At 48.0% G+C, this 12,254-nt stretch overlaps 1 protein-coding gene across 10 annotated transcripts in view; it reads right to left on the bottom strand.

Annotated features, from left to right (window-relative positions):
* agrn (agrin) overlaps positions 1-12,254 on the bottom strand; it is a 149,905-nt gene that overhangs the window by 67,623 nt on the left and 70,028 nt on the right. For 2 of the 10 annotated variants that reach the window (XM_042343628.1, XM_042343630.1), the window contains exon 1: positions 2,959-3,149. The exons of the other annotated variants lie outside the window; for them this stretch is intronic. In XM_042343628.1, coding sequence (XP_042199562.1) covers positions 2,959-3,121 — 163 coding nt within the window. In that variant the 5' untranslated portion in view covers positions 3,122-3,149. Of the gene's footprint in view, positions 1-2,958; positions 3,150-12,254 lie in introns of those variants that run through there. 10 annotated transcript variants of the gene reach the window in all.

Raw genomic sequence — 12,254 nt, 5'->3', positions numbered from 1 at the left:
CATGGAGGAAAAAGAATTTTAAAAAAAGCAAACTATTAGGGCATAAAAAGGTGAAAGATCAGCCGAAAGATTGCCTTATATTCTGTTCAATGAGCCATTACCTCCCTAATGGAATATCATTAAAGCCCTGACTCTCATTTTGATTCACTAACTCTCGGGTCGAATGGATTTTATGTCAGAAATGCAGTAATTGTGGGATTTTCACACGCTTCAGATTTGGTCAAAAGCAGTAACAGAATTAAAAAACTTTCATTTTATTCCAGCTTCATCGCTTTTTGAATGGTACCAATGACTCTGTTTTACTGAAGGATTCTGCATTTGAGAAAACATTTGTAAAAATCTTTGCATTTTAATGCAGACCTTTTACATCAGGAGGACGTCTCAAAGCGCTTCACAGAATATACTGTAAAGTGAATTGACTGTATCATTTGTGGAAGAAAAACAGCAGCCAATTGTGCACAGCAGCGTCGCACAAACAGTCGCGGATTGAGTGACCAAATTATTTTTTTTTTGAAGGGGTCACTACCTGCATTTGAGAAAGACGATCTGCCAAACGACGAACAACATTTCGCCCGGCCTGGGAATCGAACCCAGATCCTCTCGCCTGCGAGGTGAGTGCTCCAAACCACTGAGCTGCAGGACTCCCAATAGAACGGAAAGATTGTCTGCTGGAAAATTTCCCAACATGACGGTCTACACTTGTGAAGACATTAATTAAAAATCGTTAATAAAGAAACGCGGCCGTTTGAAATAACGGAATCTACATATTAACTCTCCTCTTTGCTTTCATAATATTAAACATGGTGCTTTGAAGGCTCTATGCAAGGCATCTGCATAAAATATCAAACAGTCAGATGAGACCTTTGAAGTAGCTTTCAAATGTCTCTCGCTGGCACAAATTCAGATTATAGGTAACATCCAAAACTGATTAAAGAGCGCCGGGTAAATTGGACTTGCTCTCCTCGTCCCCACTTCCCTCTCCTTTTCCCTTCTCCCTCTGCACTGCCCTCAAGCCGCACCTTATATTCCTGGCTACAAATGACATGAAGCCAACTTGCTTCCTTGCTTTGGCATCAACCACTTCACGCAACGGCCTGGTGGGGGGCAGAGGGGGGGGGGGGGGGGCGCAGGAGAACAAACTCGATCCATACAAAAGGCAAAATACAGCAGATGCTGGAAATCTGAAATAATAACAGAAGCGACTGAGAACACGCAGCAGGTCGGGCAGCGTCTATGGAGAGAGAAATCTGATGGAAGGTCATCGACCTGAATCGTTAACTCACTTTCCTCTCTCTCCATAGATGCTGCCTGACCTGCTGCATGTTCCTAGCGAATTCTGTTTTTATTTCTGGATCTATACAAGTCTGTCTCTCTCTCTCTCTCTCTCCCTCCCCACCCCACACCCTCCTTTACAACAACAGCAGCAACAACAACGTGCACTTGTATAGTGCCCTCCAGGCAGGGTAGCGTTTCAAGCTCGTTAGAGAAGTGCCACACCGCTCAGGCACACCGTTGCACTGCCCAGGTTAGTTCAAACACTGGACTGCGAGAGGTTCCATCTGCCTGTTCAGGTGGACATTAAAGACCCCACGACATTATTCAAAAAAAAAGAGAGAGACGGCCGTTTCTCCCGGTGGCCTGGCCAGCGCTCCAGAGAAATTGATCGTCCGTCTCATGGTTGTTCGTGGGACTTGGCCGCGTGCAAAATGCCCGCCTTGTTTGCCTGGAATCAATCGCCACGAGGCATTTCTTGCGAACGTTTGACAAATTTGAAAAAAAAAATCCTTTGGTCTTCCTTCCACTGAAAATGGCAACGCTTTGGGAAATGGTTTCTCCAAAAGGGAATGGGTTCAGCGCCGGGATTCCGCAGGAGGCCGAAAGAAAAGCTAATCCAAGGAAACGAGCGACACATTCACCTGAGCTGTCCAACGTTGCTATGGATGAGACGCGATGCTCTATTAAGTCCACAAATTGCTTTAGCCTCAAGACTATTGTCTTAAAACGTGCAAAATTTCGGATTATTCTTCAATCGAAGTGAAGGTTCTTTTTGGGAAGCCCTAACGGGTCGGGTGGACCAGGGCTGGGCAAGTTATGGGAAGCTTGCCAGACAGAGCTGTGTGTTTTTTTAGCTGGTTAAACTCCAGCAGTTAACCCCCACCCCCCCACACACACACACACACTCCAGCCTTGACTCTTGTCAACCTGTGCCTAATACTCTCAGAATCAGGTAAGTGGGGAGCATCCCCCCGGGGGAAGAGAGAGAGAGAGAGAGAGAGAGAGAGAGAAAGAGAGAGAGTGGATTCCATGCGAGACACAGGTAGATTTCCATGTGTAGGCGCCGCACATATGTGAAACCTGCTGTCTGAATTGGGATACTCGTGAGCACTGTGACTGGGTGTCCACGTGTGTCATGACACTCGGGACGACCTAAAAGAAATTGTATGAGTGATAACCTTGGAAAATCGGTTCTCAAATTAGAACTGAATTCAAGAATTTGCCAAAAAAACAATCTTTAAAGTCTAAAGCATCACTGTTCAAACTAAGCACATAAGTGGAGCCCTGTAGCCTTGCAAGCAAGAGGACCCGGGTTTGATTACCGGGCAGAGCGAAGCATTAAGCAAGTTTCCTCACTCCACACAACTTTGTTTACCGAGCAGTAAGTAGTCAATTGGCAGATCGCTTTTCTGGAGGTAATAATCCCTTCAACAACGAAATTAAAATAATAATTTGGTCACTCAACCCACGGCTGTTTGTGGGGACGCTGCTGTGCGCAATTGGCTGCCGCGTTTCCCCCACAAATATACAGTCAATTCACTTTACAGTGCATCCTGTGAAGCGCTTTGAGCCGTCTCGAAGACGTGATGAGGCGCTATGTCAAATGCAAGGATTATTATCATTATAATAAAAAGGTACTCGGGGCCTCTCTGGCCGCTTGAAAAGCAAAACCGCAGAACGTACAGTTGTTGAGGAAGAGGAGGACAGCGAAGCCCAGGGTCGACGTGGCCAACAGAATCAGGCAGATGTTACAGGGGATCATGAAGTAACGGACCAGCAAAGACACTTTGTGTTGGTACATCCTGTCCCGATCGAGAGGGGGCGTGGGATACTGGCAACTGGTCATACCACACACAGTTCTCTTCACAACCCAGAGACAAAGAGATGTGCGGCCCTCTGGCCTCCGGGCTCAAAACAAAACGTTTATTTCCAACTCGACGCGTCCATCAGCCTCTCCTCCCAGCTCCTGGGCGTCGCATCATTCAAGGACCGGCCAAAGCTGCTCGAACATCTTTCGAAAGTTTCTCAGCTCGCGCATCCCCTCGGGAAAGGATCCATGTCGAGTTGTCCCGATGATGACGGCGTCCGTCCGTGCAAAACTTTTCCCCCTTTTCTTCCTTCCCTTTTTGGCCTAATCCGGGAGCAATTTGTTTTTCTTTTAAGCTCGTCTCCCAGTGCGGTGAGGGGGCGCAATCCGCAGGCAAAGCGACCTGGTGCTCCCACACAACATGACACGTCCCTCAAGACATCCACTGTACGAGGAGATGGCAAGGAAGGGCCACGCAGCAGCGAGAGAGAGAGAGAGAGAGAGAGAGAGTCTAGCCCATGACTGTCAGGGTTGCTGAAGAAAATCACAAACAGGCACTTCACAGTCTCCTCTCCGAAGGTCACTGCCCTGCAATTGGGCTCTCAAAAGAATGGGTTTCTTTCAGTTAGTTGTCCTTTTGTGAAGAGTTTGCTGCTAAACAAAAGTGCATTTCCACCTTGATTTGTAATCACTTGCGAATCCAGGGCCAACGACCTCAAGTGCAATACTTAAACGACATAGTCCTCCCCCCACATGACCAGGGACGCTGCTCAGGGAGGGGTGGTGGTGGTGGAGGTTTGGGGGGGAACAAATCCTCTCTTGTCCTCTCTGTCACATCGCAAGTTTATCTCATTACCTCGTTGCCTACGCAGCTCTCTCGCCAGTGAAACCAGAGGGGGGCTGTGTGATGGCTTTTCATAGGAAGAACAGAAACCTGCAGACTTCACCGCTGGCCCGAGGTAGATCTATGTTCGTGCTGGGAATTAAGACGCAGAAATATAGCTCCTGCTTTTCTGACAAGCTCCGCTGTTAGAGGGTGTGCAGGGAGTCTGCTCTGTCACCCACACACGCGCGCACACCTTGCGATTACACTGAAGTTCTGAAGTCTAAATTCCGCACTGCTCTTTTGCTATCTTCTGCCGCTACTGCTGATAAAGAGTGCCGAGCTTCTGAACGTGTGAGCTGGGGAGGAGAGAGGTGAGGGAGGGGAGGGGGAGAGGGAGAGGGACTTTCAGGAACTGGGTTAGTCCTTGGAGAATCTGCTGGTATCCCTCACCTCGCTTTCAACAAGCGTTTCAATCGCACCTCGTACGTGGAATGTGCAAAGCCCACAGAATTCTCGTTCGCTCGCCTTAAGTGCTCAAATTTCACCGGCGTAATCTGCTAAGTCTTCAGTTTCAAGTTCCAGAAATATCCGCTGCTTGTGTTTACCTCAGGGAGAGCAGAGCCTCTATTTGTCTTTCTGCAAAAGACCACCTTTTACTTTTTTCCACGCACACCCCCCCCCACCCCCTTCCCTCCCTCCGCCTTTCTCCTCTCGGTCTTCGTTTGGCCACCAAGCTAAAGCCCTTCTCAACCCCCCCCCACCCCTCGCAACCCCCTCCCCTCTCCGCTCCTCACCCCCAAAGGCAAGGCAGGTAGTTGTCCCCCAGCTCCTGGCTCTCTGCCTTCTGAAGAGAAGCGTCCGTGAAGATCAGCGGTGTTTATTCAGCCCCCGTCGCCACAACAAAAGGAGCCGCGGTTCAGTCACAGCTTCACACTGGAGCTTTTTCGTTTCGCATCCACAAGGCAAAGGAGCCGTCAGCAACAAAGGGAACGTTTGGGAATTCTCTGCTCATTCTCCTGGGGGTGATTTCAGCGAGCGAGTGGTTGGTGGGGCGGGAGTGGGGGGGCAGCCGTGTGGATGGAAGAGGAAACAAAACGGATGAGCAGGAATAATTGTCAAGGAGTCGCCAAACAGCACAGAGCTCTCTCTCCCCTCCAACTAACGTACACGTTGAGTCCAGCGGGGACTGCTTCAGGCAATAGCGTGCCCAGCAAATGAACACGAAGCATTCAATGTGAATCTCTCAGCCCCTCTCCCTTTCTCTCTCTCTCTCTCAACATAAAGAGAAACTTACTTCACTTGCGGAGGGGAGGGGGAATCATTAATAAAGCTTCTGAAAGGGGGCTGGGCTAACCCCCAGCCGTGTCAGTCTCGAGCTTTCAGATTTCATCAGGACACATCAATCTTTACCATTCAGAATTTTTTTTTTTTTTTATCCGTTTCTCATACAAGTGAGGTGTATGCACTGGGCGTGGGGGCGGGGGGCAAGGGATGCGGGGGGTGGGGGGGGGTGTGGAGAACAGTGATAAAAGGAGCTCTGAGAATCACAGGCACTCCCCAGCCACTAAGAAGCACTTTAAACAGCACAGAAGCACAAAAGGGTCAAATCAGACTGGCAGCTGTCTGCACTCCGCTGGTATAATTAAATGTCCATTAAAACAAGACTGTTTCAGAATCCCAGCATTACCGCTGCACGAGCTTTCTAAACGTCCACTCCACCGAACATCACATTCACCAAGAGATTTGTTTCACGGGAAAAGCAGCAGCAATTCGCATTTACAGGATGACCAAAAAGTCTTTATTTTTCAGCTACCCGATTATCTCCACAAAAATCATCGTTTCTTCGAGACCTATCAGACATTGTGACCGCGTCACGACTTGTTGGGCACCCTCTACACGGCGCCTTTCAAACGGGCAAGATGTCTCAAAGTGTTTCGCGCACATGCCCGGCAGCCTGAGCCGGGAAGGGTTGGACACTCGGGAGGAGGGGGAGGGTGACGGCGGAAAAGATGGGCTTTAAAGTAGACTTTGAAGGCGAGGAGGGAGGGGGCACAGCAGAGGCTCTCTGGGATGGAGTTCCAGAGAGAGGGTTGCAGAAAACGCTACATGAATGAAAGTATTTATTATTATCCACCATTCAATTTATTTTTCACTAGTGATCTTTCCTCGGCATTCCCTTGACTTGTAGCTTCCTCTACGTTATCACCTGAATTTGTAACTGGGTTAAGAAACGTGCACAGCAGTAGGAATGGTGATTTATCCGGACACTTGCCGCAAGATTGATGCAGAACAGTTAAACTTTAACGTAAGGGCAAAAAGGAAACAGCGACCAGAGGATATGTGTATATGTGGAATCAGTGTATACATAGCATGCGTATATGATGACAATTCTGTATATGGGAGCCCTGAGGGACGCATGGTTACTCTGGGGGAATGGGAATTAGGTGGAATACTGGGTCAGTTGGCAGCGCTCTCACCTCCAAGTCAGAAGGTTGTAGGTTCAAACCCCGCATCGGGATTTTGATCACATATAGGTACTCTATGCTGACACTCGAATACAGTGTTGGGCAGGTGCTGCACTGTTGTGAGGTGAAAGATGCAGTCGATTCACTTTATAGGATACTCTGCGAAGCCTTTTGAGACGTGATGAGGCGCTGCATCGAATGGAAGGTATATTACTATTATTATCACCATCTTTCGGATGAGCCGTTAAACCGAAGTCCCGTCCGCCTGTTCAGGTGGACGTTGGGGATCTTATTTGAAATGAGGAGGGAGTTTCTCTCGGAGTTCTGGCCAACAATCCCCTGAATAAAACTGGTCATTCATACAAGGCAATTTGTGGGACACTGCTCCGCACCAATTGACTGCTGCAATCGCCTGGAAAATACAGGCGCTAAACCTCACAGTAAATCCCGTGAAGCGCTTTGAGATGTCCTCCCCAATTTGAAAGGTGTTACATCAAATGCATAGGATTATTATTATTATAAGGAAATTGTATCACTGCCTGATCTAGATATGGCTGGCGACAGAACCTTGGGTAAGTATGAAAACAACTGTAAAACGGGTCACAGCAGAGAGATTAGACCTCACTCTGAAACGCTGGCAAAGGTAAACCAGCCACAGTGCATAAGGCACAGCTGTGCTTACAAAGGTAAGGCCTTACAGCTGTTGTCATGTGGCCCCACGTTTCACACAGTCTGTGTTTAGTTCAGCGCTGTCCAGCTTAAGGAATTCCTGAGAGATTCGGAACATCTCAGCTGTTGTCTATATTATAACTGTGAGTCTCACTGTAAATGGAGCTTGAAAATGCGGTCACTCTGCGCTTTTCAGGGTTACTGTATGAAGCTCCATCTCAGGAAATAGCACCATTCAGCCGTGAAGGCTGCTCCCTATCGAGTCTACAGCAGCTCCCTTTAAATTCCATCCCCCCCCCCCCTCCTTTGCCACCATATCCCTCATACCTTTACTCTATAAAGACCCATTTGTTAGAAACAAGACCGAGACAGGAATAGAGATGGAGGCTGATGTTAGATTCCAAACCCATGCACGGTCTAGTTGACCTGAACAGCCTGTTTCAGTGCTGTAACGTATATCCAATTCTATGCAATACCAAGTATTTGTCCCTCTCTCTTGAACAGATGGGGTCCTGTAGCTTAGTGGTTGGAGTGCTCACCTCGCAAGTGAGAGGACCTAGATTTGATTCCCGGATTCACGAATATCTTTGAAAGATTTATCTCCCCCTCCCCTCCACCACTGCAACACAAAGCAATTCAAAATCCCCGGCAACATTAACAAAGAGAATGACAGCAGAGGCTAAGGTTACCAGAGAGGATGGGTTTGAAAGCCCAGAATGGACCTGGAAACACCTACGTATCCACTTGCAGCACGTGATGTCTTAACGGAACAAAGACAAGTGCTTAGTGGGCGTCAGGTTACAGTGAGGAGCCAAGCCCTGACATGCAGCTGGAGACCAGACGGGAACAGGCAACCCACAGGTAGTCAGATGCTTCATCAACAGGCACCGACAATCTGAAAAGTGCTTGAATGGCATCAACACGAACTTGACCGTTCACCTCCTGACTGTCCGCAGCCCGCTGCACAGTCACTGCTCTATTACAGAAAACTCTGTGATGCGCTTCGGGGCCTCAGCGGTACTGATAAGGTGTGGTAATAATAATAATCCTGCATTTGGTGGAACACCATCGTATTATTTTCACTTTGTGAATGTTTGTGGGGACGCTGCTGTGCGCAATCGGCTGCTGCGTTTCGCCCACAAAACATATACAGTCAATTCACTTTACAGTACATTCTATGAAACATCTCGAAGATGTGATAAGGCGCTGTATCAAATGCAACCATTATTATTATAGGATGAGAATTAGGCCCAAACTCAGTTCGTTCCTTGTCTGTCCGGTTCAGGCTGTGGTTTTTAACCATCAGGCAATCTCACTCATCTCCATATCAATTCCCAGTGACACAATTCTCTTTTGCATCCGATTCTGACTGCCGGCTTTTGAAATATAAATTGGTGGAATTTTGGCTGACCGCTGCACTGTTGAAAATAAACACGGTCTCAACCAGTCAGCGGGGTTCTATCAAACCCTTTCGTTAAGCTCTGCTCAGCTCTTCAAGCCCCTCGATCCCTCTCAAACTGCTGTACGCTCAGACTCAGCAAAACTGTCCACTTTAAAGTCACCTGTTATTCATATGTTGGCTGTGATCTGCCACAGGAGTCTATTACTGATAAAACATCGAGCTATCAATTGGGCTGCGAACTCAGTCGACGGCACAAGGCTTTCGAGCAGCTTATATTAATTATACTCAAACAGGCAACACTATTGTTGAAATAGTGGTCAGGCAGCATCTACGGAGAGAGGAAAGTGAGTTAAGGTTTCAGGGCCGTGACCTGTTGCAAGAACTGACCCTGTGTCAACACCTGTGGGAATTTGCCGTGAGTGAGATTTACCCTCAGACGAGTCACCAACGTGAAGTGTTTCAAGGGGTTTCGATGTTATCGACGCTTTGATTCCTACTATAAAAAGAGGATGAGTGGAGGCCGGGGGTGGGGGGGGAGGTGTGGCGGTGGCAGCAAAATAGACTCGGCTGTGATTGCATCTCCCAGCCGAATAGCTGCTGACATTCAGCGCTTGATCTCACACACGAAGCACAGACGTGAGGGCAGTCGGTGCCTGTTGAACTCTACCCAGCGAGAGTCAGCAGCCCCTCTGGGGGGTAAAGAGAACAAAAGCTGAAGAGAGAGAGAGAGAGAGAGACAGAGCGCTTAAATCCTAATGTTCAGCTGCTGCTAATTGATCAGCTCTCCGCTGCAAACGTGAGGGAGGGCAACTGTGGGCACAGCAGCAGCTATGGGGGAAAACACTGATAAGTGCTGTAGTCAACAGGAAGCGAGTGAGTGCACTCAGCCCAGTGCAGCGTCACAAATGCTCCGAACGGACACTTCATTTCTTCTGGGAACATCACAACCCTACACGCATACAGCCAGAAAACACGGGGACACCCGCTCCCCGCACATCGCCCTTCACGGACCTCAACGCTTTACAATTTTTAAGGCCCAATTCCTAGTGCCACGTGATCCATAAAATGCGTTTCGCCCACAAAATGCACAGTCACTCCCACTTTACAGTGTATCCTGTGAAGCGCTTTGCGACGTCTCAATGACTGATAAGGCGCTGTATCAAATGCAAGGATTATTATTGTTATTATTGTTATGATCATCATAACTATAATCTCCAGTGTGACATGACCTAAGCCCAATCTGGTCTGGAGATTGCATTGTGTGACATGCTTGGTATCACTCGTGATAATTAGCACATGCAACTGAGACCATCCCACAAGACTGCTCTGCAGGTTTCCTCCCACCCACCAATGCTGCCCCCCCCAACCCCACACGCCATCCATATCAGGGGTTTCTGCTCCAGATCACTGCCGAACCTTAGTGTCACCCGGAAAGGAGGGCAGAAGAATGACAGAGACGAGGGAAAGGGGGAAAAAAGCAGTTTAAATAAATAAGTGCACGACGCAGAATCGTGTTGGATTTACTGAACGTTCCTGATTTCAGAAACAAATCCACCAGCTGGGCTAATATCCAGGACGCTTACTAAGTCATCAGCTTCTCATAGTTCTAACTAGCTGGATCCAAATCTCATTTGAGAAGGGACTGATTAACCCAGATGCACATTGATCTGCCTCTGGGGAAATCAAAGAATCTCGTCGGCCCTTTCATCTAATGAATTTTGTTTCCCCTCAGAACCCAACCTCTGCGCGCCCAACTTGGTTTGAATTGATCTGGCAATTCAGATTGTGTTGCACCAGCTATAACTTCATTAATTCCACTGTTGCAGCCAGATTAAGAGGGTGGGGTGAGGGGGACTTCAAAACGCGATGAATAATAGTCGCACAACATTATACTGACCCGTCTCCTTGTGTAGTAGTTAATTACCGGGGATGAAAGCTCCCTTGTCTCACACCGCAACAAATTAATTGAAATGTGTTGTAATGGATATCTTTACATCTGCCCGCTATGATTTAGGTTCATTTCAATCAAAAATCTTCCAGAACAGCAGGGTGAAAGATGGTGGTGTTTCATGACAGATTTTGATATCTTCCCCGCCCAACCACCAACCACCCCCCCCACCCCCGCCCCGAGACACATAGAGCAAGGTAATGCAGTGAGAGAGAGAGTGAGAGATTGAGAGAGAAGAGAGAGACACACACATAGATAGAAAGACAAATGTAGAGCCAGAGAGAGAACAAGAGGGGGACACACACACACACTCACACAGATAAGAGAGACCGAGAGAGGCGCATAAAGAGACTTGCAAAGTAAGGATATTAATTGGGACACTGTCCTTCCCTAACCCAGTGATCAAACTGCGTGAGCAGCATCTGGGAGAGAACGTCACATCATCAATGGAGATGCCAAAAGAAACTGAGGCTGCATCTGATATGACACAAGGAGGCACTTACTGGCGAGGACATGTTGTGGACAGAAAGAAGCCTGTGTGTTTTGTTTGCACTTTTTAAGGAGAGATCTTGTTTTAAGTTAAACCAGCGCTCAGCTATCAGGGGTTGTCTTTGCATTAAATCATCTGGAGCAAACGAACGCCAGGGGGACATGGCTCATCTCATGACCTTTGATGCAAGAAAAGCACAAAATTCGATTCCCATAAACAACGGGCGAGACACGAGAGTTTAAAAAAAAGTTTTAAAAATTGCAGTCGCAGCGAGAGATGTACCATCCAGTCTCCTCCATGTCCATCAGCCAGCAGAAGCTCTCATCTGCCTTGAAATCGCTCTGACTGACTGGCTAACTCAATGAGAGACGGGAACTTCAACAGCTCGGGAGATGTTCCCTGAAGCAATAGACTTGCTGGGGTGAACCTAAATCAACCTCACTGAGCAAATTCCCCTGGAAGAACCCTGGGGGTGAAGGGGAGGGAGCTGAAAAGTGAAGAGAGGAGGATGTCGCAAAGCATTTCACAGGATTTACACTGAACGGGAGTGACTGCGTTTCGCAGCCAACTTGCGCACAGCAATGTCCCACAAACAGCAATGAAATGAATGACCAACATTAGCTGGGAGACTGTTGGCCAGGACACAGGGAGGAACTCCCTGCTCTTTCCAAAGTAGAGCCACAGGATCTTTAATGTTCACTTGGACACAGACCTGAGTAAAGCTCAGTTTACTGTCTCATCCAAAGCACAGCACCTCTGACCACACAGCGCAACCCCATCACTGCACTGCCATCCCAGCATAGACTATCCGAGTTCCTTGTCCTGACGTGTGGCTTGAACCCACAACTTTCTGACTCAAAAGAGAGAGGAGTGCTACCGTCTAAGCAACCGCCAAGTCTCGTGGACTGCAGGCGTGTGCGTTGAGAGGCAGCAACTGGAATTTTACCCCTTAAAACTGCGCAACTTGCTTTGCAAGAAAAAACATTCGGTTTGCAGGTTGTCGGGGTTATGCCGAGTGGGACAAATGTTTGACTCACAGAGGCGAGAGTGCTACCAACTGAGCCAGGCTGACATTAAGATAAAAGCATGAAGATTACCCCAGGCAATCTGCAGCACAACCTGCAACGATTAACCACCTACAATTTAAGTCCAATGCCAAAGTTGCCTCTGGTTAACAGAGTGAAAACTGAACAGAAAGGCGTTGGATTTACAGTCACTCATCTTGTTCCAGACTGAACTGAAATGTATTGTCCCCAGTTTCCAATTGAAGCAGAACAATCCCACAATTCTGACTCAGAACCCTGCAATCTGCCTGCCACACGACCCGATTCAGAGCAGCTTCAATAACACAGAGTGTATTATTTCTTAAAAA

The sequence above is a fragment of the Callorhinchus milii genome, unplaced genomic scaffold, assembly GCF_018977255.1.
Source record: "Callorhinchus milii isolate IMCB2004 unplaced genomic scaffold, IMCB_Cmil_1.0 Scaffold24, whole genome shotgun sequence".
Classification (NCBI taxonomy): Eukaryota; Metazoa; Chordata; class Chondrichthyes; order Chimaeriformes; family Callorhinchidae; genus Callorhinchus; species Callorhinchus milii.
Note: the sequence above shows the minus strand (reverse complement) of the source record. Positions and strands in the feature narration are given on the sequence as shown.